At 31.1% G+C, this 25,345-nt stretch overlaps 1 protein-coding gene across 1 annotated transcript; it reads left to right on the plus strand.

Moving 5' to 3' along the window:
• Positions 1-1,137: 1,137 nt before the first annotated feature.
• On the plus strand, positions 1,138-25,345 carry LOC126772399 (uncharacterized). The gene is made up of 13 exons (XM_050492768.1): positions 1,138-1,377; positions 9,337-9,606; positions 10,091-10,242; positions 16,551-16,803; positions 17,110-17,225; positions 17,624-17,756; positions 18,759-18,932; positions 19,265-19,398; positions 19,781-19,946; positions 21,567-21,674; positions 22,978-23,086; positions 23,353-23,507; positions 25,220-25,345. Exons 1-13 carry the CDS (start codon positions 1,138-1,140, stop codon positions 25,283-25,285), a joined length of 2,076 nt encoding a protein of 691 aa, XP_050348725.1. The 3' UTR covers positions 25,286-25,345.

The raw sequence follows: 25,345 nt of genomic DNA on the forward strand, positions 1-25,345 counted from the left end.
ATAGATGACAAATCTCGAGTTACCAATTTAAATTGAATTATTATAAAGCGCGAAAAATACCGATTCTTACTTATTAAATTAAAAATTAAAGCATAGAGTCAGATAATTCTTAAAAGCAAGAAAACCATACATTTACAACACTCTGTGTTAATAGAAATTACTTTCTTTAAAACTTTAAACAAAAACTAGTATAGATTAAATAAAAGAAGTTGAAAAAAAAACCAAGTTCTGTAAGAATTATTAGGCCTTTTCTACATAAATTCGATGTTTTTACGTAAGAAAATGTAAAACAATATTTTTTAAAACTCCAGGGCAGCGACCGCAATTCCGCAGTCGTGACAACCTTACGTGCTAAAACCTAATGTAATACAATAGCCAACTAAGCCTTTAATAAAACTTTAGATATTAAGAACGATTCACAGATTGCTTTTTATTATAAATCATTTTAATTAAAATTAGAAGGAATATAATTATGACGAATAAAATTATTACATAACCTACGTAACGTAAATAATAGCTTAATGAATAAGTTTTTAAAAAAGGACTTTTTTATTATTATTATTATTATCATTTTAAAATGGCAACTCTCATTCCTGAAGAGATAAAATACGATTATTCTCAAAAGGATATATATATCGTTAAAAATCTAAAACGTTTGAGAATATAATATATATGATTATCTTGAAAACACACGCCTATCACTTATCGAAAGAGGTCGCATTAAATTGGCTTTAGCGAGTATGCACGTGACATATTTTCGGTTTGTAGCTCGTTTGTGAAATAAAATTTTGCAATAAATTTGTATTTTTATGAATGAACCTTGAATTATATTTTTTAAGAATAGAAATAAATATGTTAGCAATGTTTGGATAGCATTTAAGTCATTCCTAATATTTAATGTTCTTTTTTTAAAAAAACATAGTGGTCCTAGAAAAAAAACTTTATTTCGTATTTCTGAAAACATTTTACCGGATATGCTTGCCAAAAGTTTATGTTTAAGAAGCATTGCAAAAATTACATTTAACTAATCGATCTGGCATTTAATAAAAAAAATAAACGTCAGGTGTGTCAAATTTTAGTGTATTTTCCAGCGACGGTCATATGTAGTAGTTATTTTATATTTAATTTCAAAACACCATGTCGTCATCTAAAAATTCTGACGTTGGACTCACAGCGTCAGAAATCGACATAACATTGCTGACTCTTAGAAAACCAACGGAATTGAAGAAAGTCATTGAGTCAATACCGAAACCTCATCGAGCTGTTCCGAAAAATGGATTGCCTCTCTGGTATAGACTGGGACTCGAGTGTAAATTGCCCGTGCCGAAAATGCCAGAAGGTAAAATCGTATTTTCACGCGGGAAAATCGGAGAAGATGTAAGTTGAAATTTATATTCATTTAAGTACAATTCTACTGTGTTTGGATTTTATCATTTTTCTTCTACACGAATAAGCGTGTGTTAGTAGAGTTATAGTATGTTTAGATACAAGAACGACAATATAGACGTATTTAGTTAAAAAATTATACTTAACGAATATATTAATTTACCTTTTTACGGCAATAGTTTTATAGCCAATTATCATTATTTAGAACTTTATATAAAAAAGAAAAGTATAGAAGTCAAACGAGTTTATTAACATCATTTAATTAAAGCGTATCTCAGGATAAATCCTAAATATTATCCATGTTAATTCAGTAGGACAGTTTGTGAGTGGTAATATTCTTAACCTAAAACTAAACGACTTGAAATTTAAAAATTATTAAAAAAATAACTTAAAACGGTTTACTCATTGAGCAACTTGTGATAAATGGTAATTTTACTACTTGGACATTTTTAGATTGTATTGGCCTCATAGCATTGAACGTAAAACATTTCATATTATTGTGTGGAATTTTGTTTCTACGCAACTGCAAAACTATATTTAAATTTGACATTTATACATTTAATTATATTAAAATCCTCATGGAATGTTTAAATAGGTTTTTATAAATACTATTAATATATCGAAATTAAAAAAACTACAAAGATCTAATTTAAGATAGTAATAATTTCGTTCAGTGACCTTAAAATTTAAAAACAAAATTAAGCTTGTCATATATATTTCAAAAATAAACAGTCCGATTATTTATAATTATTACAAATCACAGGCCGGAGCATATATATCTCTTATAATTTATATTTAATATTTAAATTTAGAATATTTTGAACCGAGTATTTTTCCAAATAAGTCGAGGTAAGCAGCACACGGCTCACCATTTACAAAGTGGTTAAAATTCTTTATATGAGAATATATTCTAAACTTGATTCTGAGACTCCCTTATACTATATATATATATATATTACCGCACCCTTCAAGCCGTTTCCGACTCGACTCCGAGACGAGCCTGCACAACGCCAAACCACCGTTTAATGTTACTACACACAATATTATGTGAGTATTTAATAAATATACTATTTATATTGTTTGTGTGTGAATAGTACAGTTCTTGTATTGAATATTATAACAGTTATTTATTAATGTTACTTAGATATTGGATTCAAATAGTATCACTTTAGTTTTTAACAAACTCTACTGCATACTGGTTAAATCAGTCGCCTTTGACTATGTTTTTATTATAATAATATTGTTCTTTTTTTGAATATTTTTTTCAAAAAAGGCCATCTTAAAATTTACCTTTTTCTATTATTAAACTAAAAACAATAATAATCAGTACCGATTTTGACTTAGTGGTAGGGCTTTGTGCGTCTCACATTGTTGCGTTTCGGTTTGAAGGGTGAGTGAGCCTAAGGGATAAGGGATGTTTAATATTTTTCAAGCGTGTATGTGGGCTAATGCTAGTCAGCCTAACTATTTTCAATTAAAAAAATTACATGGGACCTATTTGCACTTATATTGAGCTCAATGCAGAAATAATCTTCTACATCGTTTCACAAATAAAAAAGTTACAATTGAACATAATAACACACATGTCAATACATGTTTAAATAAGACATAACTTAATTTAAGATCTATTTATTTTAAGTACTACTTTTTTAACATACGGTTTAGTTGGTAGCCGTAAATAAATAAAAATATACTAGTACCAGTACTAGTAACAGCCACCAGTAGTGAATGTGAAATGTGAATGCTGGGCTAAGGCTTACTCTCCCTTTTTGAGGATAAGGTTTTGACGCTTATTCCACCACGCTGCTCCAATACGGGTTGATGGAATACATATGTGGCAGAATTTCAGTAAAATTAGACACATGCAGGTTTCCTCACGATGTTTTCCTTCACCGTCAAGCACGAGATGAATTAGAATAACAAATTAAGCACATGAAAATTCAGGGTTTGAACCCACGATCATCTTTTAAGATTCACGCGTTCTTACCTGCTGGTCTGCTGGGCCATCTCAGCTTTTTTTTACATATACAAACAAATTGAGTACAGAAAGAAGTACTTTTGAAGTAGACTTAAAACAGCAAAATGACTACCCATATTTAATTTCATTTATTTTTCGTAGCTTTCGCCCACGCTTATAGGAAAACCGATACATCCAATATTTACTTTTAATACCATTTTATTTTTTAATTACGTATAATAAATATTGCTTTTTCAATATTTCAAAGAAATAAATATCAAAGTGACTATTAATGGAACGAAATATATCTATGAAATGTGGTTTCTTTATCAAAATATCTATTTCTATACAGATATCATTTAAATTGGTAAAAACTATTTCATTTATACATTACATTATAAAGGCAAATAAACTCTGTTGCGTATGTATATAAAGCGTTTTAACGACTAAGCTATTAAGTCGGCGTTGAAGGCAAAAAGACATTTGAAAATAAATCAACTATTTAACCAGATAGAATACATGGTTTTCTTACCGAAGATCGCGGATTAAAATCTAGGCAAGCTCTACTGACTATCATGTATTTGATTTGTGTTTATAGTTTCAGTGTGTTGTAATAATCTTTAACAGCTTCTTGAAATTTAAAAGTCTGTTACGTAAACTAAAGTAAACTACTGATTTGAAGCTATTACTCACTCTTATTATCCAATTGAACGGCAATCTGAATCGAATAAAGAGTTCACACACAGGACCAACGGCTTCTTTTAAACTTGCAATTGAGAATTTCTTGATTAAAAATCTTAGACTTAAAAGACTTGAACCCATGACCTCGAGATTTGTAGTAATGCAAACTAGCTGCTAGACTAACGATATAGAAATTTTATTTATAAATGCATATCTATACGTAGTACTTAATCAATTACATATTACATTGATATATTCGACGTGGTAATACGAGTACAATATTATTATTTTTGCGCTCGGACATAAAAATACCAAGGAGATACAAGAACTGACAAGCTACCTTAAAATACCAGTACGAATACAAATACCTTTTGTTATACACCAAATAATAAAATAACACATGTAGATAAAAAGTTATATTACTACACGAATAACAAAATGCCGTTTTATCGATAAAAGCGCAATCTCTTCCAGACAACTTTTTGGTCTTAAATTTTAATTTATTTTACTTAAAATATATATAATGTCTTATATCTTGCAGTTTATTTTAATATAAGGTACTTTCCGAACGAATGGATGCTTTCATTGCATTTATCTTGTAAAATGACAATTCAAAAGTACTCGTGGTATGTTTCTCAATTTTTTTTTCAAGCAGTATATTCTATTCAATATCTAAATTCGAGCCAATTATATACTCTTGCCAATATTTGTATAAATGTGTTCTTCAAATAAATACGAAAATTTCTTATGTGTATGTACATAATATAATACGTTTATACAGATGTTACAAAGGTGTTCTGATCATTAATCTTTCTACATAGGCTTACCGTGTTTTGAATGTTTAAAATGTAAATTTCAATGCCTTTTAAAATACTTTCAAAGGGAAAATTATTAAGCGTCATTTATTTTGTACGAAAGCGACGAAAACCTGAATAGATCAACGGTATATGGCACGGATATGAAAGTCGCAAATTCAATCTTTACTTGCCTCAGGCCTCGGGCTCATACTAGTAACTAATCTTACTCAAATCTGAATGGTAATTTGATCAGCAGCCGATGAGATAAAAGACGAGGTGTTATTTATTTTTACTAAAAAGCTGCGATACAATAAACCATTTTTACAGATCTAAGTAACAAATTTCCGTCTGGTCGCATTTTATTTGCTTTTATTAGATCCCGCCTTTGAGTAATAATATATGTCGCTCTTTGTGATAAAACTACTTACATCATACTCATTATTTTCATCATATTATTCTTTACTTTTATTAGTCATTATGAGAACAATGTTTTCTTTATATAAAACATCTAGTCTGGGTAGGTACCACCTCATCAGATATTCTACTGCAAAACAGCAGTACTTGGTATTGTTGTGTTCCGGTTTGAAGGGTAAGTGAGTCAGTGTAATTACAGGCACAAGGGACATAGCATCTTAGTTCCCACGGTTGGTGGCGCATTGGTGATGTAAGCGATAATTAACATTTCTTATAATGCCAATGTCTATGGGCGTTGGTGACCACTTACCATAGGGTGGCCCATATGCTCGTCCGCCTTCCTAAATTCAAATGCCATTAAAATCGGCCTAATGTTTGAGCCGTGAACTCATACCAGACAGACAGAGCTACTTTCGCATTTATAATATTAGTACATATTATTCCTTTCGCTGCTTATATCAAAAAAAAATATTAATACTAATGCCACTCAATTGTCAACGTGCGAATACGCCATAGTATAAATATATCTAAGCCTCTAAACGTAAAGCATACACAGGCACATTTGGCTTATATCCAATGCTAGGGTTAAATGTTAAGCGAAATTTAACATTCAAATCGTCTGATGACTAAAGCACGTAATACCAGTATTGTAAAGCACGAGAAATGGAACATTTCAAACTGAAATACGTTTAAGAATAGAAATTAACATAATTTAAATTAATATGTATATATGCGATTTTATATAAATACAAAATGAAGAGTTTATTTGTTCGAACGGGCTAATATCAGTATTTGGAAAATTCTTTCACCATTATTTAAAAAGAACATTTAGGATGGACAAGGCTATTAATACTCGTTTATTAAAAAATAAATAAAATGGTTAAAACAAGATGGTTTCCCAAGATCAATTTTGAAACATAAGTCGACAAAAACACTAAAATGAATAAATTACGAACGCAGTAGACGACGCATACGTTATGTTACGGTTAATCAACAGATTGATAAAATATAAATAAAAGATATATTGAAAATTAATTTAAACATTACTCAGATAGGATCACTTCTCTGCTAGTATCCTATATATATTGAATATTTGAGCCGTTTGGCGTGGTTGGTAGATACTTGCCTTTTCACGCCGAAGGTTGTGGGTTCGATTCCCACCCAGGACAGACATTTGTTTGCATGAACATGTCTGTTTGTTTGAGTCTGGGTGTAATTTTCTATATAAGTATGTATTTACAAAAGAAAAGTAGTATATGTAGTATATCAGTTGTCTGGTTTCCAGAGCACAAGCTTTGTACAAGCTTAATTTGGGATCAGATGGCCGTGTGTAAAAAATGTCCCAGTATATTATTATTATTATTATTGAAAGTTTGTAGACTATATATGATACATATATTCTACCGCCGAACAGCAATAAGTATTATTGTATTGCCATTTGAAGTGAATATCTTAGTTCCCGTAAGTGGTGGCGCTTTGGCGATGTAAGGAGTGGTTAATATTTCTTACATCGCTAATGTCTATGGACGGTGGTAACCAGTTACCATCCGGTAGCCCATCCACCTTCCTAATTCCTATATTATAAAAATACATATAACATGATGAAACGACCCGCGGGGAAACAGCACGGAGCATCTGCAGTATTATGAAATTCAGTGGTTTTTTATGCTTGATTGCTTTTATCTTAGAAACTATTAATCAAATAAATCTTATCTTAATAACGGTTAATCTAGCAAAGCATACTAATAATAAGAACATGAACTCATCATGTCTATGAAATGTGCATCATGTCTATGAAGAGTGAGAAAATTCAGAAACATTTATAATAGTAAAACCACTTCGATGAAAGGACGAAGTGTAAATTTAACTTGAATCATAAAGCGTTACCATTCGTTCGGAATGTGGTTACTCCAGAGGAGAACCGACAAGAAACTATAGTTACTTACTCTTAATTGATTAATTATTAAAATAAATACTCATTTGTATAAACTACATACAACTAGTTTTTACACGATATTCAGCACTAATTCACTCCATGCATTTTTGTAAGACATATATTCAGATAGAGTAGGCTTTACTAATGAGGTTATTTTTAATAACAAATTAAAACCCGCTTTAGTGGTAGTTGAGCTACCGCTGTGAATTAAAATACATTTATTATAAATTGATTGAATGTAATTGATGTATTTCAAGTTTTTTAAAATAATATATATTTTTACATAATTATCTATGTAACATATAGAAATAAATATACTTTAATACCAATATTCTTAAACACATCTCCGAGGGAAGCTCTTACACATAAATTATAAATAGACGAGTCTGGACTTAGCCCAAGCCTGCATTATTTATTATGTATAGATAGATGATAAGGTTAAAATTTTCCTGTAAGACACTGACAGTCAATTAAGTTAAAAGATTGCCGCTTTTTATAGAAACACTTGATCGCTTGCTCCAATTTTGTCGACACTTTTAACGTTACTTAGTCTACTTCCGTTGAAATTCCCACTAAATGGCCTTTTGTCATTTCTTCTTTGCTTTGTATTTACAATTTGTGTAAAATTCCTTAAAAATATAATTTGAAAAAGTTTATAAATTTATAATAATAAAGTTGATTATTATTTTTTAACATTAAAATTTCGCTATCTCGTATTTATTATTATATGATATCACATGATTTTAATACATCACATACGAGTTCATGTACCGGTTTCGCACGGGTTGAATAAGGATGTACATAAAACGTAATATTATACATATAACTCTATTGGTTTACATGGCACACTCCAGCAATTTTTTTCCCAGACGTTCAACATTCATCATCATTTCAACCAATTTACACAATATATCATTATGTATATCCTTTTTCCTTCCTCACAGATAACTTTGTGTATTAATGAAAACCGTATAAAAATTGGTTCGGTAATTTTTAAGCCACAGTCGTGGGAATTATTTCTATAATATGAAGTGATAAATTTAAATATTGTTGTATATATGTAAAAATATTTATTTTTCTTTTATAAATTTTAAAGTTCTTCCAAAAAATAGATTTAGTAGAAAATTGTATTAACAACACCAATGTTATATTATTATAATAATATTTACGAGAATAGCTTTAACGATAAATATTATATTATAATAAAAAAATCCTATTAAATATATTTAATTTTACTCTTAAATTATACAAAAGTTTTTAGCTCTTTCTTTATTTATAAAACATTTATATTTAAATTTTGTTAAACAAAATCATAAGTGATTTTCCAATAGTTAACGTTCTGACACGTCGCTGGAAATCCGAGCTCTTCATACAATATATATAAATCATAAAACAAACACTGTTAAATTAATACGACATTGTGATGCTGTGAACTGAATTAAGCTGTTCAAAGCTTTCATATTAATTGCTTTCCAAAATTAAATCTAATAAGTTGCGATCTTTTGTGTTTCTATATATCTATGATCTATGTAAATGATAAACTAGGTACCCAACGCAGATACTCAAGTTAGTTTTAGAATAGGAATCTTCTCAATTTACTAGTTTCATCACTATCGTATGATTAAAAACGCTAGGACAAACATACAAACATTTTTATATAGAAGGAAATAAAAGGAAACGATCTGGTTATAAAAAAATAATATTGTAGATATTTATTTTTAACAATACAATTATTAAGTATTGTGATAAAAACAGCAAATCCGCTTTAAAAACAAGAGACACATTTCTTTATTTTAATAAAAAATAAATCTAAAGGCGCTTATGTGTCTTACCATAATGGCCTAGATACGGAACCGGGGAGCAATGAAAGGGTGTCATTTCCACGTTTAATGAGGAGCTTTATAAAAAAACTAGGTTTTTCACTCTTAACTCGCCCTGTGCTGTTATTTGTTTAAGTGGTTTCGAATAAATATGTCAATAATATATACTTTCCGTCGTTATATACTCCAAAACTTAAGTAGTATTAATTTAATAAAACACAAGCAAAGTTCGAAATTATAGTTTTAAACACATATTTACATTAATTTTCTATGAATTATTTTTATAGATGACGTCACAGCCGGTGTCATATTTTTTTAATAACGAAATATGTTTCCACTGTCTAGGTACGGCGTCTTGGATTGGGCAGCGGGCCGTGTCCTACATTTGACTTGTCGGATCCGTATTGCTACAATGTTTCATACGACTACGTTCCAGAACACGACCCACACTTGGCTCACCATTTCGCACAAAAAGCAGCGAGAAATAGAATGAAATTACTAGGTTATTGCACTAAGGACGGTAGAGCTGTTTGCACCTTGAAGGAATTTAACCAGTACAGGAAGTATTTGTACAACCAGTTCATGGACCGGATCCATATGGTGGTGAAGGAGATGGTAAGAATAAAATTAAGCATATTATTTAAGTTTTTTTAGATTGCTTATCTTTGTCAGGTTGGAACGAAGTTCCATATTGCACGTTACACCCCATACTTGACGAATGAGGGCTAGCCTGAAATAAGTGTATGACTGTCACTACACTTTTGCTATAATTCTTTTTATGTGTATGAAAAAGTTAAAGTATAAAAAAACCCTTAGGGAGGATTAACAGTGTATATTTAAGTGATATGTCAAAAAATTTTGTATGTATGTTACTCGATATTTTTGCATATTATACTATATACTTTGACTATAATAAACAACTTAAAAAATCTCATATTAATTGTGGAAAACGCACCACTTCTTTCTTTAAACGGCGCTGTCTCATTTAAGCAGCGCTTAAAGATACACGCGTTAAATTTTTTAGCAACTGCAACGGCAATTAAGGCTATTAATAATCCTTGTTATTATAATATATTACATAAAAATGTTTTTCGGTTAGGATGAGCGAGCTCGTGACGACTTAACCCTCAAACGTGTAAATGTGGACGTCGCACGACGATTACAAATCTTCACAAAAGCGGAGCGCGCGAGGGAACATCTCGAGAAGGTGGCGCAAGAACATGCTGACGAGTGGGCGGAGAAAAAGAGACTGTAAGTGATCATATATTATCATATATATGGCTAGCAACCAACGCCCACGACTTAGTTTTTATACTATAGAGTTGATTTTTATGTCAATGTATTGGGAATACAAAATTTTGAAATTAGAACCTTACTTATGATTTAAAAATTAATAAAATATTTAATTTCAATAAAATTAAAGACATTAAACTATTAAGCGAAATGGAAGCGTTAACCTGGTGTCTGTAAAGCTGTATCGACAAATGTGCGACCAAAGGTGATATCGAAATACAATTAGTTAATGGATCGCGTTCATCTGTTCAATATCATACGAAATCCTTATTGATTTAATGAAACCTATTTTGAGAAATATTTATTACCCCCCCTATTTTTTGGCACAAATCAAATTTATTAATGTATTCTTTTAAGAATAATATTAAAAAGTACCTCCACTATCCTATCCTGTTTCACGATATAATCGACAAAACATAATCAAACATCAAATTAACATAACACATATACGTTCGCATTCATAATATTAAGATAACTTGGTTATGACTAAATTAGATTCCAACGATATGTAGCGATCCGTAGCTATGCTCGCAAGCATATTATCAAAGTGAATCGAATTCTACGAGGCTTCCGCAAAGTTATGCTCGTTACGCTATAAATAGAACTAAACATTAAACCCGTGCAGCCGACCGGACAAGATAATTTCAACACGTAAGAGTCATATTTCTCCCACTATCTCATATCGTGTTCTCATTCCTTCGATGCCAATTTACATTAACTGAAACGGAATGTATAGTGAAGGTATTTGCTTCACTTTGAGCGAGATATTTGTCGCAACTTGAAACTAATCGCTCTGTATGAAGTAACTTAAAAATATTTTTTCTATAACTTCATATGTCATTTTTTGTGTAATATTTCATGTTTATTGAGTTTATAGTTGAAAGCGTTTAAGTTAGATAGCCCGTTTATCGATCAGTTATCAAAATATTCTTTATTCAAATAGGTTTGTCACGTCAATACTAAATACTTATCCGTAATGCGCTGTACGGTATAAGTTTTATGTATATTGGCTTAGTAGTTTTTTTTTCCGGTTAGGCTTTACAAAGAAACAGGAGACGTTTTTTTGTTATAGATCATACTCGCTTTTGAGTCATGTACTGGATTAAATCCTATGTAAAGCAACCGCCGTTTCAAATTGTAGTTACTCTTTTTCTCAAATGAAATGGACAGTTGATTATATTATACAATTTATATATCCTCTTGGAAATAAATCAACGAATACGTTTTTTTTTATCATCTATATATTCTTGTAATGTGTGATAAGGTTCATGCTTTTTTAAAATTAGATTTAAATTTATTATTAAGAAAAATTTAACTTGAAGAGGATTAGATAGAGATTAGGTTGTATTTTTTTGTGTAATAACGCTCAGGCTATGAGGGGCAAATGAGCCGGCAATGAATGGGCAATGAACGGACAAGTGTTGGTAACTGGTCACCAACGCACATAAACATTGGAACTAAGAAATATTAACCATTTCTTACTTCTGATTTGTTTTTTTTTTTAATAATAATTTTTTTTGTTTATTTCAACAATATCAGTTTTGGTAAGAATATATTTTTAGCCTCAATAATAATAATATAATAGCCGCAATCAAGTTAATATAAGGGGAGTAAAAAAACCGTTTCTTTACACTCTTCTAAACATGATCTTTATAAATAAGGCACAACACAAGGCACACAGATTGCGTTGAGTATAATATTAATACATTTTTATACTATAACGTTTTAGACGTTACAGCATAATAAATGTAAAATACACTTCATATAAAAACAAATAATTGGCACACCAGAAATATCTTTTGTTTTCACAAATACGTGCTTCATACTAATTAAACATATACACTTCGTTTTCGATATATAATACATATTTATGTATTGCTCGTGTTTTAACCACGCAAAAAGAGTGTCAGTTGTGGTCACGAGCTAATTGATCACACAAGAATGGTAACTATGTAGATGGGTATAAAATATAATTTGATATGTACCTATGGTGAGTATATATAGTCAGGATCCTCTCATTCCTTATGATAATAATGTCTTAATTAGGTACAGAAATACATTGAACAATCTTCTTTGTGAAGTCAATAGAATTGCTTTCTTTCTTGCTTTGTAAATCTTCAACATTAGATTCATCTACTTTTCTAATCTGAGCGAAATGCCAAGCAAACACTAGCTGAAAGGATTCTAGGTCAAGATTTAAGTCGGAGTAAAGTGAGCAACTTAGACCGAAATTTTCAAAGCAAACATTTATACGTATAATTTCGTCTTCAAAGAAGCAAAGATTTGTGGCTCGTGGATGAAAAAAGCGTATTTCATCACTCAATCGTAATAAGCATCGACTTGGGATGTTCTTTAGATACACGTAAAAGGTGACAAAAACTATGGTGATAGTCACTAAAACATTTCAGTACCCTATCTCGGTACACGAGCCGTGGTCACTTTATAAAGTGTAATTTGTCAAAGGACCTTCAATTGGACTTGTAATCTGTGTCAGAATTATTATGCTCAAGTCAAGTTATATTCACCCTCCTTTACTGCGCCGTAACCGGATAATAACTCCCATTTCCTTTGACCTTATGAAGCTTTTTTTACGCACTGCTTAACATATTTTATACCGTTCGATGTAACAGACTTATTTTCTTATGTTTTGCTATGTGAAAACAATAAGGTAATTTGTAATTCAGCAAAAATATGCTTTCACAAGTAAAGCATAATATTTTTTTAACTTACGTTAATGTTTATATAACTATACTTAAATTCTATATACATTAAAAAAATAGGGATCAATCTTTTCGCGTGGTTTCACTCGTATTTTTGATATACTTATAACTTTTGTATCTGATTAGAAAATCTTAGACATATCGTTGAAAGAAATCATATTGTATTAATCGCTTATTTTGATTGACGATGACGCATTTAAAATATAAAAAATGTTAGTTATCACTGTTAAAGGATGACGACGCTTAGGTAACTTAAAACATACTAGCCAAATTATAATATTTGTGAGGGTAGGTTAGTAAGTTGTGGCTCCGCTTTCTAAAGCTTTACCTGCTAAAGCAAGTAAAAGTGTGTCACCTAATTTGTATGACGTATCGTTTCAGTAAACTTATGGATTTAAACGAAATATTTCGAGTCTGTTTAAGAAATTTTATTTAAATGTAGAAGCTCTTTCATGGAAGCGGAAGTCCCCATTTAGAATTCCATAACCTCTAATGGAAAAATGCGGTTTTCAATAACTTGAATAATCGGACCACTGATCAGACAGGCTCCGGATATGAAATTAATGTTCACTATCGTATAAGCCTTATCGTAATAACGTAAAGCAGTGATGGATATCATTATTCTTTTAATAGAAAATGTAAGGAAATAATAAGTTATTTTTAATACTATCAGATATTACTGTTAATCGAATGATAAATATTATGTTATATACTTTGCATGCAATAAATGAAACTTATTATACTATTTTATTATATAGAATAATTATAATAAATAATTATTGTCTAAAATATTTTTATAAATTATTACAATATAGTTTGCATATACTATCATTTGTTTTTTGGATTAAAAAAATAGTTTTAAAGCATAACTGTTGCTATATCTACTTATAAAACATTTACATTACATAACATACAACGCGTAACCGATTTTTCGCATTCGTACGCATTTTTTACTTTAAATATATATAGATAAGCTGTAATTAAAAAAGTTTTCATAACAAGTGTACCTCTTAAAAGAAGACGTTAATTACACACAAAAAAAAAATAGAAAAATAGTAGTCAATAATAATATGTTATATTTGTTTAATCATAGTATAATGCTTGTCTTATCGCTTGTTTATACATTCAATAAAACAAGAAACCTCAAGAAATAGGTGACAATATTAAACCGATTTATTCTGATGTTTGAATTTATCCCAAAAACATGACGTAGCAAACGTAGCGCTCTGGCTGCTAGCAACGATTTTTCTTATAAATCCAGTTAGTGATGTCAAGTTGCTGCGAAGAACGGAACGGCGTTTAACAACTACAAGGTACAAATGAAATCCTCTGTTACGTTTTTTTACTTCTTTAAACGGCGTAAGAGAAACCATGCACGCACCATCCTTTTAAATACTTACATACTGTTTAATGGTTTACGCGAGATTTACTTTACTGTCCATTTGATTTTAGTTAAAGCAAAATTAAAATAAAGTTTTTTCAAAAAGGCTCTTGCGAACGCTTGTCACAATTGTCGTTTTACAAGTTTAATTAAATTATTTGGATTATTATTTAATATTTATGTTAAATTAACGCAAAATGTATTAATTAGTAGCAAGTTAAACTTTGCCTGAGGAACAGATATAGATTTCATTATAAAACAGAAATATGCAGGTATGTCTTACCTACAAACATATTTTACGTTACATATATTACACTTAAAATCTCTTTTTCTATGTATGTGCAATTTATAATAGTACTACGCAATATATGATTTATATACTTATATTTTGAAGAGCTTTGTTCAAATTTTTACATTATACTTTGAAAGTAAAAATTCGTGGCTCTTTTCGATGTAATATCTTGCATTTATTTATTAACTGAAAGGGAATGTTACTTGTACCGGAAGCGGTGCAGAAATGTAGTGAATTTTCAAGAAATATCAAGCAAATGTAGCTACTAAGAATGCAATACAAATGACGTTGCATCAAACACAAAGAGCCTTTGTCTCTTTCTCATAATTCACTAGAAAAGTGGAAATAAGTAACCACACGTAACCACCACTGCTGGGTATAGGCCCATTTTATTAGGAGATGGTTTGGAGCTTATTCCACCACGCTGTTCTATTGTAGTTGGTGGATACACAATGAGGCAGTATTTCATCCAACGTATGAAGGTTTCCTCGTGATGTCAACTAAATAAAATGAACTTAGTAGCCTCTAAGCGTATTTGAAGCGATCTTGCGACACTTCTCTAAAAAAAATTACATTACTAAATATCATTTATATTTATGGCAAGTATTTTATTTCCATTAAATTCTTCAACAGAATCGACACCAATTGTTCCACTATTCTTTATAATATTAGTGTTTTTTTATCTTATCTAATATTGTATTTTCTTTCATAAAATATAAACGGTCAGTAACTTAACTTGATTTTGATAGAAACTAATATTCAAATGTATCTTGATAGTCCCAACTTGTGTTTCGCAATCTAGACTTAAAGCTTTCATGGAACTTGTAAACTCGGTGCACATTTGCATAACCCATTTAACCGAGGCATTCGTCAAGCGCCGTCGACACTACAATCGAGTATAGTATAGACTTTGCAATAGTATGTAGATAGAGTTGGCTATAATGTTTGACAATTTGCATCCAATGTTTGTGAAGTCTGATTCGTGATTGTTGATCTGTTATTTGTAAACAGTTTGTACTGTTGGTAAACTTTCGAAATTCATAAATAATATGTGTCGGGATGTTAATTATAAGGAGTTCTTGTGAATTTAAATTCGTGTATATATTTGGCCCGTCCCGAATCTGTCATTCATTCATAAATTAATACAAAATTACTAGAATAAAATCACACAAATGATTGCTTTTATAATTTCGTTAAGATTAATTATTATTACTTAATAACAATCTTATCTCTTCCAAGATTAATTAAATTATTAACGAAAAAGTTTAAAAATAGAGACAATTAATAAATATTGCGTACAATGAACCAGTCTGCTAAAACTGTAGTTGAAAAACCAGCTGTAGATTTCTTCTATTTTTTTATTGAGCTTTCATCTGCGAATAACGTACGTAAATCAAAGCGACTGAGCTCTCAAGTTTTAATTAAAAGAAGGCGACGGAGGGTGACGAAGCCAAGAGGATACACTATAGGTACTGAGCTAATTATTTTTTGTAATACTACCTTACACTTGCACCCAATATATGTGTTTGGAAATTTCCGTAATTTGTACAAAATTTTACCGAAAATGATATTGTGTATTTTAAACTCGAGTTCTAGTAATCGTAAATTTTCATAAAACTTATACGAGAAGATGCAGCGCGTTTTAGAAAAGGTTTTTGGGTATATAACATAAGTAGATGCGCTTCGCAGTTTCACCCGCTTCAAATTTAGAATATTGAAGTGACAGCGGATTTCATGACCTTGTATGGAGTAAATAAAAATCATATAAGATTAATAAATAAGAACGTGTATTACAATGTTAAAAACATTTCATGTTCATTATTTTATATCACTTGACGAATAAGTCGTACCTACATTAATAATATTTTTTCAGAGCAAAGAAACAAGAAAAGAAGATACAAGCTAGAATGAAATATTTAGCGGAGTTTAATGAGAAACAGCGAAAAGAACGTGCCGCGCGCGCTTACGAAAAACAAAATCGTATCAAGCAAAGAGTACAAGCTGCGGCTGAAATGGAACTCCGGCGAAAGATTACGATGGTACGGCAATGGAGAACTAACGAGAAGAAAAGATTGAACAGGTTAAAACATGAAAGAGAAACGAAACAAAAACGATTGGAAGATGAGGTATGAACTTTGAACTTAGCTAAAACTTGTATTAAAGACCGTGAGGCCAGAACAAATGCGGCAAATTTTAATCGGAAAGAATTTTTTTTTAATGATAATTAAAAATTGTATAATATAGACTATTCTTGTATAGAAAGTGAACCTGTGCTTTTTTTTTGATTGATTGACCGTCAAATCGCCGATCATGACATCATCATTCGTATCATACCGCGATATGGAAGTATACCTAAAAGAATTATTGATTTCATTATTTTTAATTCGATTGCTTTGTTTTATAAATTATATAAATATCACGATTTTTATTAGGCGAATAATAAGTGGCAAGCACGAGTCGACGCACAAAACCAAAAAATTCAAGAAGAATCCATGCTCCTAAAACTGTACACGGATGATATGACAGCCGCTGCGACGAGGAGAGCCAAGTTAATATTCGTTTATTAATACTTTTCATTTAATTTGGTTAAATATCAGTGGCGATGGCCCTGTGGTTAGAACACATTAATCTTAACCGATAATTAATTGCGGGTTCAAGTCGAGACAAGCACCACTGAATTTTCTTGCGCTTAATTTGTGTTTATAATTCACCTCGTACTCGGCGGTAAGAAAGTATCGTGAGAAATCTGCGTATAAAATCTTTCGCATGTTTATTTACCAACTTCGCATTGGAGCATCGCGGTGAAATAAGCTCTAAATGTTCTCCTTAAAAAGACCTCCTCGTTCTTGGCCCGGCAGTGAGACATGTGCAGGCTTATACTACCTAGGACTACACCATATATTAGGTGTTATCAATGTCTGATCGTAGTTAAACTTGCGTTTGTAGGAAAGCAGAAATATACGCATATAATACGGACTTGGAGCTACAACGCATTCGCCTCGCAAACTTCAAATTGATGCACGGCGGTACTGCGAAAGCGGCGCAGCTTGTTAGGAAAATGGGCATTGAATTTGAAAAGGTAAAATACAATCACAGCTGAGCACATCGTTAAGAGTTTTCTGTTGTTGAAACACACTCTATATGCATACGAAGTACCAACTATGTAGTATAATAAATAATCTCCAGCTATGAATGAATTGTCTGTTATTCGATATAAACGTCAAAATAAAATAGTAGGTTTGCTGTGTTAAATCATTATATCAATGAAAGATAACAGTTGTTATATAGAGTGTCTTAAAATAGAAAATTTTGGTGCTTATATATATAGCGTGGTTATGAATAGCACCCTCCAATGGCATCAGCAAATATCATTACTTAAAGTATTACTATTATATATATTATTTAAATACCTTGGACATATACTAACCACCAATCTCAATGATGATAATGACATTGAAAGGGAGAGGACAGCATTGTCAATAAAAGCTAACATGATTGTCAAAAGATTTGGGCGTGCTTCAAGGGCTGTAAAAAAACATTATTCCGCGCTTACTGTATCTCTTTTTATACTTGTAGTTTGTGAGCTAATTATTCATTAAAATCATACAATGCTCTTCGTGCCCAGTACGATAATGCTGCTTTAGATTGCTGATGGGTTTGCCTCGCTTCTGTAGTGCTTCAGGGATGTTCGCTGAATTGAATATAGGCTGTTTTTACGCGTTAATGCGAAAAAAGTGTGCATCCTTGGTTCACAGGGTCCGGGCCAGCTCAAACAAAATTCTAATCATGGTAGCTAACAGACTCGACTGTATATTTATAAACCGCTGTTGTAAAGTTTCGGCTGGACCAGTAAATTATATAAGTAGTAGATAGTAGTGTTTATTTTATTTTTTGTAATTTTGTATACGAGTCTTGTTACTTAAATAAATAAATTATTATTATTATTATTATTATTATTACGAATCTTAATATATTTACTAGACAAGCGATTATTTATAACTATTTTATTTGTGTTTAATTATACACTTTTCCTCGTCTTTAATTTCGTTTTACAATAGTACCTTCTAACGTATTATTTCAGTCAAAACGTGGCGCGAAAGGAATGAGTCCTGAACTAGCGCAACGTTTAGCGGTTGAAGCGATGTCATCAGCTGTATCTACTCAAGGAGACGCGCTGATGACCCTCGGGCAGGCTCGCGCTCGGATGGATATAGAGACAGTTCTACCAACAGCACCTATCAAATTACTGGATGAGGTAAAAATATCCAATAAATAGTCGTTTCTACTTAAATATATATTCTATAGTTACAAAAAATTAGGTACAAAATAACGTAATACTTTTGATATTTTTGGTTTCTTTTTTATAAAATCACAATCAAACTTATAAAAAGTATGCATCAAATGTATGATTTAAAACCAGTTTAAGTTTTTATAAACGAAAAAAAGGTTTTTGTATTACATTACAATTACATTGAATCAAAATACTTTATTCAACATAGAAGCAAGATAATTACATTTACTTATAGATAGCCAAATTAGAAACAACCACCTACCCATTGAACAATATTTATATTTGTACTTATATAGATGCTTGAAAGTGCAGTCATAGAATTTGCTAGAAGACGCGTAAACATGCTACTACGTGATATCCAACGAATGGTGCGCTCAAAAGCAGCTCAGATATTCTTCCAAAATATAAGACCGATGTCTTCGAAGAAGAGGTATGCAAAATATCAATTTATATTATGCCATTTTTATAGAACATTAAGTGATAGACAAATAAATCTATATCTATTTATCTTTTGATTTGTAATCCGAATAGGGTATCGTTTAAATAACTTAAGAATGTAAATATATATATGATATATCTATTTTAAGTAAAAAACATGCACAATACCCATCAATTGCGGATTAACATATTTACTTTAAAGCTAAAAATTGGTATGATAATAATAGGCCATAATATTTATGGCTTTAGTTTAGACTTTCTGGCCCTATATAGTAAGCCATTTGGGCTCGCATATATAATAATAACATATAAACGTATAAATAATTCTAAGAATTAAATTTAATGGTATATAATACAAAATTTTAAAAATGAAGAACGAAAACACCTCGCTGGTCGAAACAAGTAGCAGCAGAGCTAACTCGTCACTATGTGGGTGCTCGAGGCACTTCTATAGTCTTTGGTGAAATTGTCAACATAGCAGCAGACACCACCACCGACATAGATATGAAGAGTGTAAAGGATAGACCGCCAACGCCTGTGGTAAGGTTTCTTATCTTGAAATTAAACTAATAGAAATTGTACTAAAAACATTTTTTTATTGAATCGAAGATTTTCCGCTCCTTTGCTTGTGATAAAGACATTACGTTCGAGGTCATTCTAATGAAAAAAAATTATTTTGATCACTGCATCGCTGATTAATGTTACTATTGTATTATAATTTTTTTATTACTAAAATATTTGTATACAAAAACTGATTGCGAAATTGCGAATATTGAGTTTGATGAAGTTGAATAAGACGCTAAAAATCGTTTACATTTAGGACCTTCCAAATAGAATGGAGTGTACGTGCAAGAGTATACTTTGCATATTTCGATGAAAGCAATATTTGAAATAGAACATTTCCAGCCATTTTTTTATAATATTGAAGGCTTGATTCTTTGTCAAACAAATTAAAATCACAAATAGATAATGACTTTTTACGAATACGCTTATTAGAAAGTATTATTTATAATATTTTGTAAAATTGTTTAAAATTTTTTTTTACATGCGACTTCTAAAATAATAAACAATAATGGCTAGGTAAAGCCGAGTGTTTCATTTTTTACGGCTGGTTTTTGGTGAAAGCAGTACAGTACAGTACAGTAACAGCCTGTTAATGTCCCACTGCTGGGCTTAGGCCTCCTCTCCCTTTTGAGGAGAAGGTTTGGAGCTTATTCCACCACGCTGCTCCAATGCGGGTTGGTAGAATACACATGTGCCATAATTTCAATGAAATTAGACACATGCAGCAGAATAAAACATGGTGAAAGCAGTAATAGAACCAAAAATAATTCGGTATGCATTACCATTGATGCCTAATTTAAGCCAGTTCTCATGAACAGGTTTCTTCATCTTACCATCGTGTGTTTTTGGAAATCACATAATATACAATATTTTCGATAGTTAATTTGCGATAATTGCTCTAATGTCGGATTTATTTTTACTAGAATTAACACGTGACTTTTATAACAATTAGGCTTATATATATGCATATGCTTTTTAAATTATGCTTATATATATAGCGGAATGGGAAATCCACGATTTCGCAAACTAGGTATAATGACGGTTTTATTACAATTGTTTATAATTAATATGAACAAAAGAAATTATCCCGCCAATCCATACAAACATTCTTGGAAAATATCTAAAACTATTGAATAATGTTATTTTTTACGAATAATTATTAAAGTTAATCGTGACGCAAATATCATTGTTATTAAAAGGTAATGCTTCAATGGCTATATAGGCGCTAGTTTGTTTAATTCATAAGGTTCCAGCTTCGTATTCCGGATCGATTCCATAAAAGTTATTGGGTTTTACAATAAATTCCCAATAAAAGACCGAATTTAATAAAATGTCAGTGCTCCGATTATATGCCTCGGAAAGCACGTAATGCCATTAGTCCTGCCACTGATCTATGTCCGGGCATGTTGTGTTGTCGCCCCATCCCTATTAGACCAGAATCCATCACGAGACAATCATTATTTAATGGGTAATATAAATGGGATATATAAAACTCAAGTTGATCATGAAAGTTTTTAATTTTTAGTATGTGTGGAATATCATACAAGCGCTTTACATAATGAGGTATAATTACGACATAAATGTTTCCTCCGCCAGCCATCTAAGACAAAGTTAGCTGAAGTTACATTCTCGGATCGCGTAGAAGATTTGCCTGATCCGGTTTCTGTGGGGACTTACTTACCTGAAAGACGGAAATTGCTCGAGGTACTTGTATGGAATTTTAAAAACGAATTGAGATGATTGGTCTTATTCGAAGCGTTATGCTTTGTTGTATTGATCATAATATTATGTTCGATTTTCCTACTTTGATATATGTTTGAGTAAATCATAGCGCTTCAAATACACTTAGAATTAAATATTTATTTACATATCAAAGGCAATGTTGGAAAACTTCGTGTGACACCCAATATTTAGTTATTATTAACTATAGTAAGCAATAATAATGATAATAATATTATAGATAAACATTATAGTTGTTTAATTCGAAAATTATATGCATTTCCCAAACATTCATAAAAGCCGACATAAATTTTTGGCTATTTCATTTTAAGCGATTTAATTAATTAAATTTAATAAGTGGTGATATTTAACGAAAAATATTAAATGAAGTAGAACAGGTACAATAGAAAAAGACTTCTTTTTAATTGAAGGAAAGTGCGCTACGATACAAGTTGCAAATTTTAATTGGCTATTACAGTTTCTTTGGCATTCCATTTTTCCTCGCAAAGCTTTGTAGCTTGTGAATCGTTAAAACGCTACAGCCTGCCGTAGCTCTACGAATCAATTTCGCCACAATATTTTCATTGATAAATTAAAATGCAACGACGCTATGCAAGGTTTAGACGTATAAATAAAAAATTTAATGGAACTTTCTAGTGCCTGTTGTTTGTAGACATTGTATAAAAGCAAAATGAAATAGCATGTTTTTTTTTTATAGAATAGGAAGGCGGACGAGCATATGGGCCACCTGATGGTAAGTGGTCACCAACGCTCTTAGACATTGGCATTGTAAGAAATGTCAACCATCGCTTACATATCCAATGCGCCACCAACCTTGGGAACTAAGATTTTATGTCCCTTGTGCCTGTAATTACACTGGCTCACTCACCCTTCAAACCGGAACACAACAATATCAAGTATTGCTGTTTTGCGGTAGAATATCTGATGAGTGGGTGGTACCTACCCAGACGAGCTTTCACAAAGCCCTACCACCAGTACATGTCCCAGAGCTGGTCAAAGGCGTACTGTGCACATGAGGAAAGCTTTGGAACTTATTCCACCACGCATTTTAGCGCTATTTCATTCAATACATACAGGTTTTCTTACAATGTTATTACTTCACCTTCGAGCACGAGATGAAATGAACACACGCAAATTACGTTATCTCGTAATACTCTCGCAAGTCGAAACCCACAATCTTCGGTTGAGATTCGCGTGTTCTGCCATTGAGCCATATCGCTCGTATTTACATATTGTATCTGTTATTAGAATTAGTGTTTGTCTCTAGATGATAAATGTCGCGGCTAGACTGATATCTCGGTCCGTCATTCAGAAGGTACAAAATGGTATGGATACAACAGTGGGAACAGTTACTCTACCACACATGAGACATTCGAGTAAGTATGTTTAAAATAATTAGACTTAGTAAAATTTATTTATTTATTTACATATTATTTTTCTGTTCATTGCATTAACCGCCTGGCGCCTCGTTGGTATAACTTATAAGGCCTATAAAAGTTATTGGGTTTTGATGTCACAAAAAGTAACCGACCAGAGTTTTTTTTGTTTAGTTTAACAAACCCGTGTTTTCAAAGTACCTAAAGAAGTGTCTCAAGAAACCATTCAAAATTATAAACTTTGATCAAATCTTATATATTTATAGTGGAATGGGGTGAAGCAGTAGAGGGGTTGGCTGAAGCGGTTGTGGATAACCGTATAAATTCAGATTGCGCTGACGTGCGCCGCACAACCGAGTTCCTTGCACACAGGATACTACGCTCTTTGCTGCTAGAAATGAGACAGGAAAAACAGAAAATGGTAATATCCCTAACAAATATAAAACTGTTTATTTATTAAGTCTTTATGGCACACAATTGACAAATATTATATAAAATAAGATCAGGTTATACATTAAGTATACAAAGGCGGCTTCATCACTTACAGTGATCTCTTCCAGGCAACCTCTATAAAAAAAGGAAAAAAAATATTCTAGGCACGAACGATAATCGGGCATAGTGTGCACTTACCAGCAACTTATACCAAATTAAAATTTATTAAATATTTAGAAACTATAAAAAATATGTATTATACCTACAGACATACTCTTATATATATAAATACAAATACACATATACATACATAGAAACACACATATACTTATAAAAGAAAACTGTTATGATCATCTTCTTATGACAAGCTTCTTGATAGAAGGTTCTCCCTTCGATTTATGGAAGAGGAAGAGAAATCTTTAAGAAATTATTGACAAATCAATTTTGGTAAGATTAGCTAACATGAATGATTTTCCAAAATTCTTCTCCTCAAAATCTTCTCCTCAAAAAAAAAAAAAAGGGAGAGGAGGCCTTAGCCCAGCAGTGGGACATTAACAGGCTGTTACTGTTACTGAATGATTTTCAAAGAATAAGAAATCCAAGTACAAATAAATGTTAGACGAAATAAACGATAACGCAAAGATGTATGATATAACCCGGATAAGAGAAAAAGTAACTGCTAAAACCAATAACTTAATAGGCGTGGATAAAATTTTATATAATTTTTTTTATTAAGTTATCACGTACAAACAGTTATTTTTGTCAACTAAAGAAACATAAATTGACATTATTAATACGATGTTAAAGATTATTGCCACACACATAAATTCAAAGCAATTACAAACAATATTAGCGTTAAAATGTCTTGGAAGATATCAAATATAGAATCAAATAATTGATATTAAGTATTCAATATATTCGTAGACTGATTAAATTCATTAGCAAATTTCTGAGTGTGTTTGGAAAGTTTAGTGTTGTTGTAGCTCTCGTTGAAGTTGAAGGAAAGTTTATCCAACAAAAGTTTTCGACGTACGGCAATTAGGTAACAAAGTAATTGGAGCATTACATTATCTAAGAGTGATTAGTTGACAAATCTAATCTAACCTAACCTAATCTATGCTGTTATATGAATAGTTAGTATATGTATACTATATAACTCGTAATTAGTTTCTTATATGTACATATATTATTAAATGCAAATTTCTCTTCAGCGGCTGCCAGTTTGTTTGGAGGATATATGCATATATATATACATATATATAAACAACGCACAAAAGTCAAAGTGTCTAAATTTGAAAATAATGTAACAAAAGTACATTCTTTATTTGCATAGAAAGTGTCAATATTACATTTCTGTTTGCTGAAGTAAAGACCGTATGTTGAAAAGTTTATTTCTCACCCGGATCCCTGCTATTGCCCACAATAAGAAACGTGATAATAACGATTTTCCGATACACTTAACATTTTTATTGTCTTGTTTCTTTATGTGAAATATAAACCGTTGTTAATCACATTTTAAAAATCGAACTTATTTCTTATATTGTAGGTTAGATTAACTATTAAAAACTAAACAAGTAAGTTGCGAATGGAATCAAAATCTACTCGTTGTTTAAACTACTGAATTACGCGTTCTGAAATATATTCATATGTCAATTACTTAACATTAGGTATGTTATAAAAAAAATACTTTTATTATTTCAGAAATCAAGCATGTCCTCCGACGAACAAAAGGACTTCTATGTTCCTGGTCAAGTTATAGCTGGATAAAAATTTAGCAGTTAAATATTTTACGTTATATACATTGTTTGAAAACGTTTAAAATTTCGA

This window comes from Nymphalis io, chromosome 1 (assembly GCF_905147045.1).
Source record: "Nymphalis io chromosome 1, ilAglIoxx1.1, whole genome shotgun sequence".
In the NCBI taxonomy this organism is placed as follows: domain Eukaryota; kingdom Metazoa; phylum Arthropoda; class Insecta; order Lepidoptera; family Nymphalidae; genus Nymphalis; species Nymphalis io.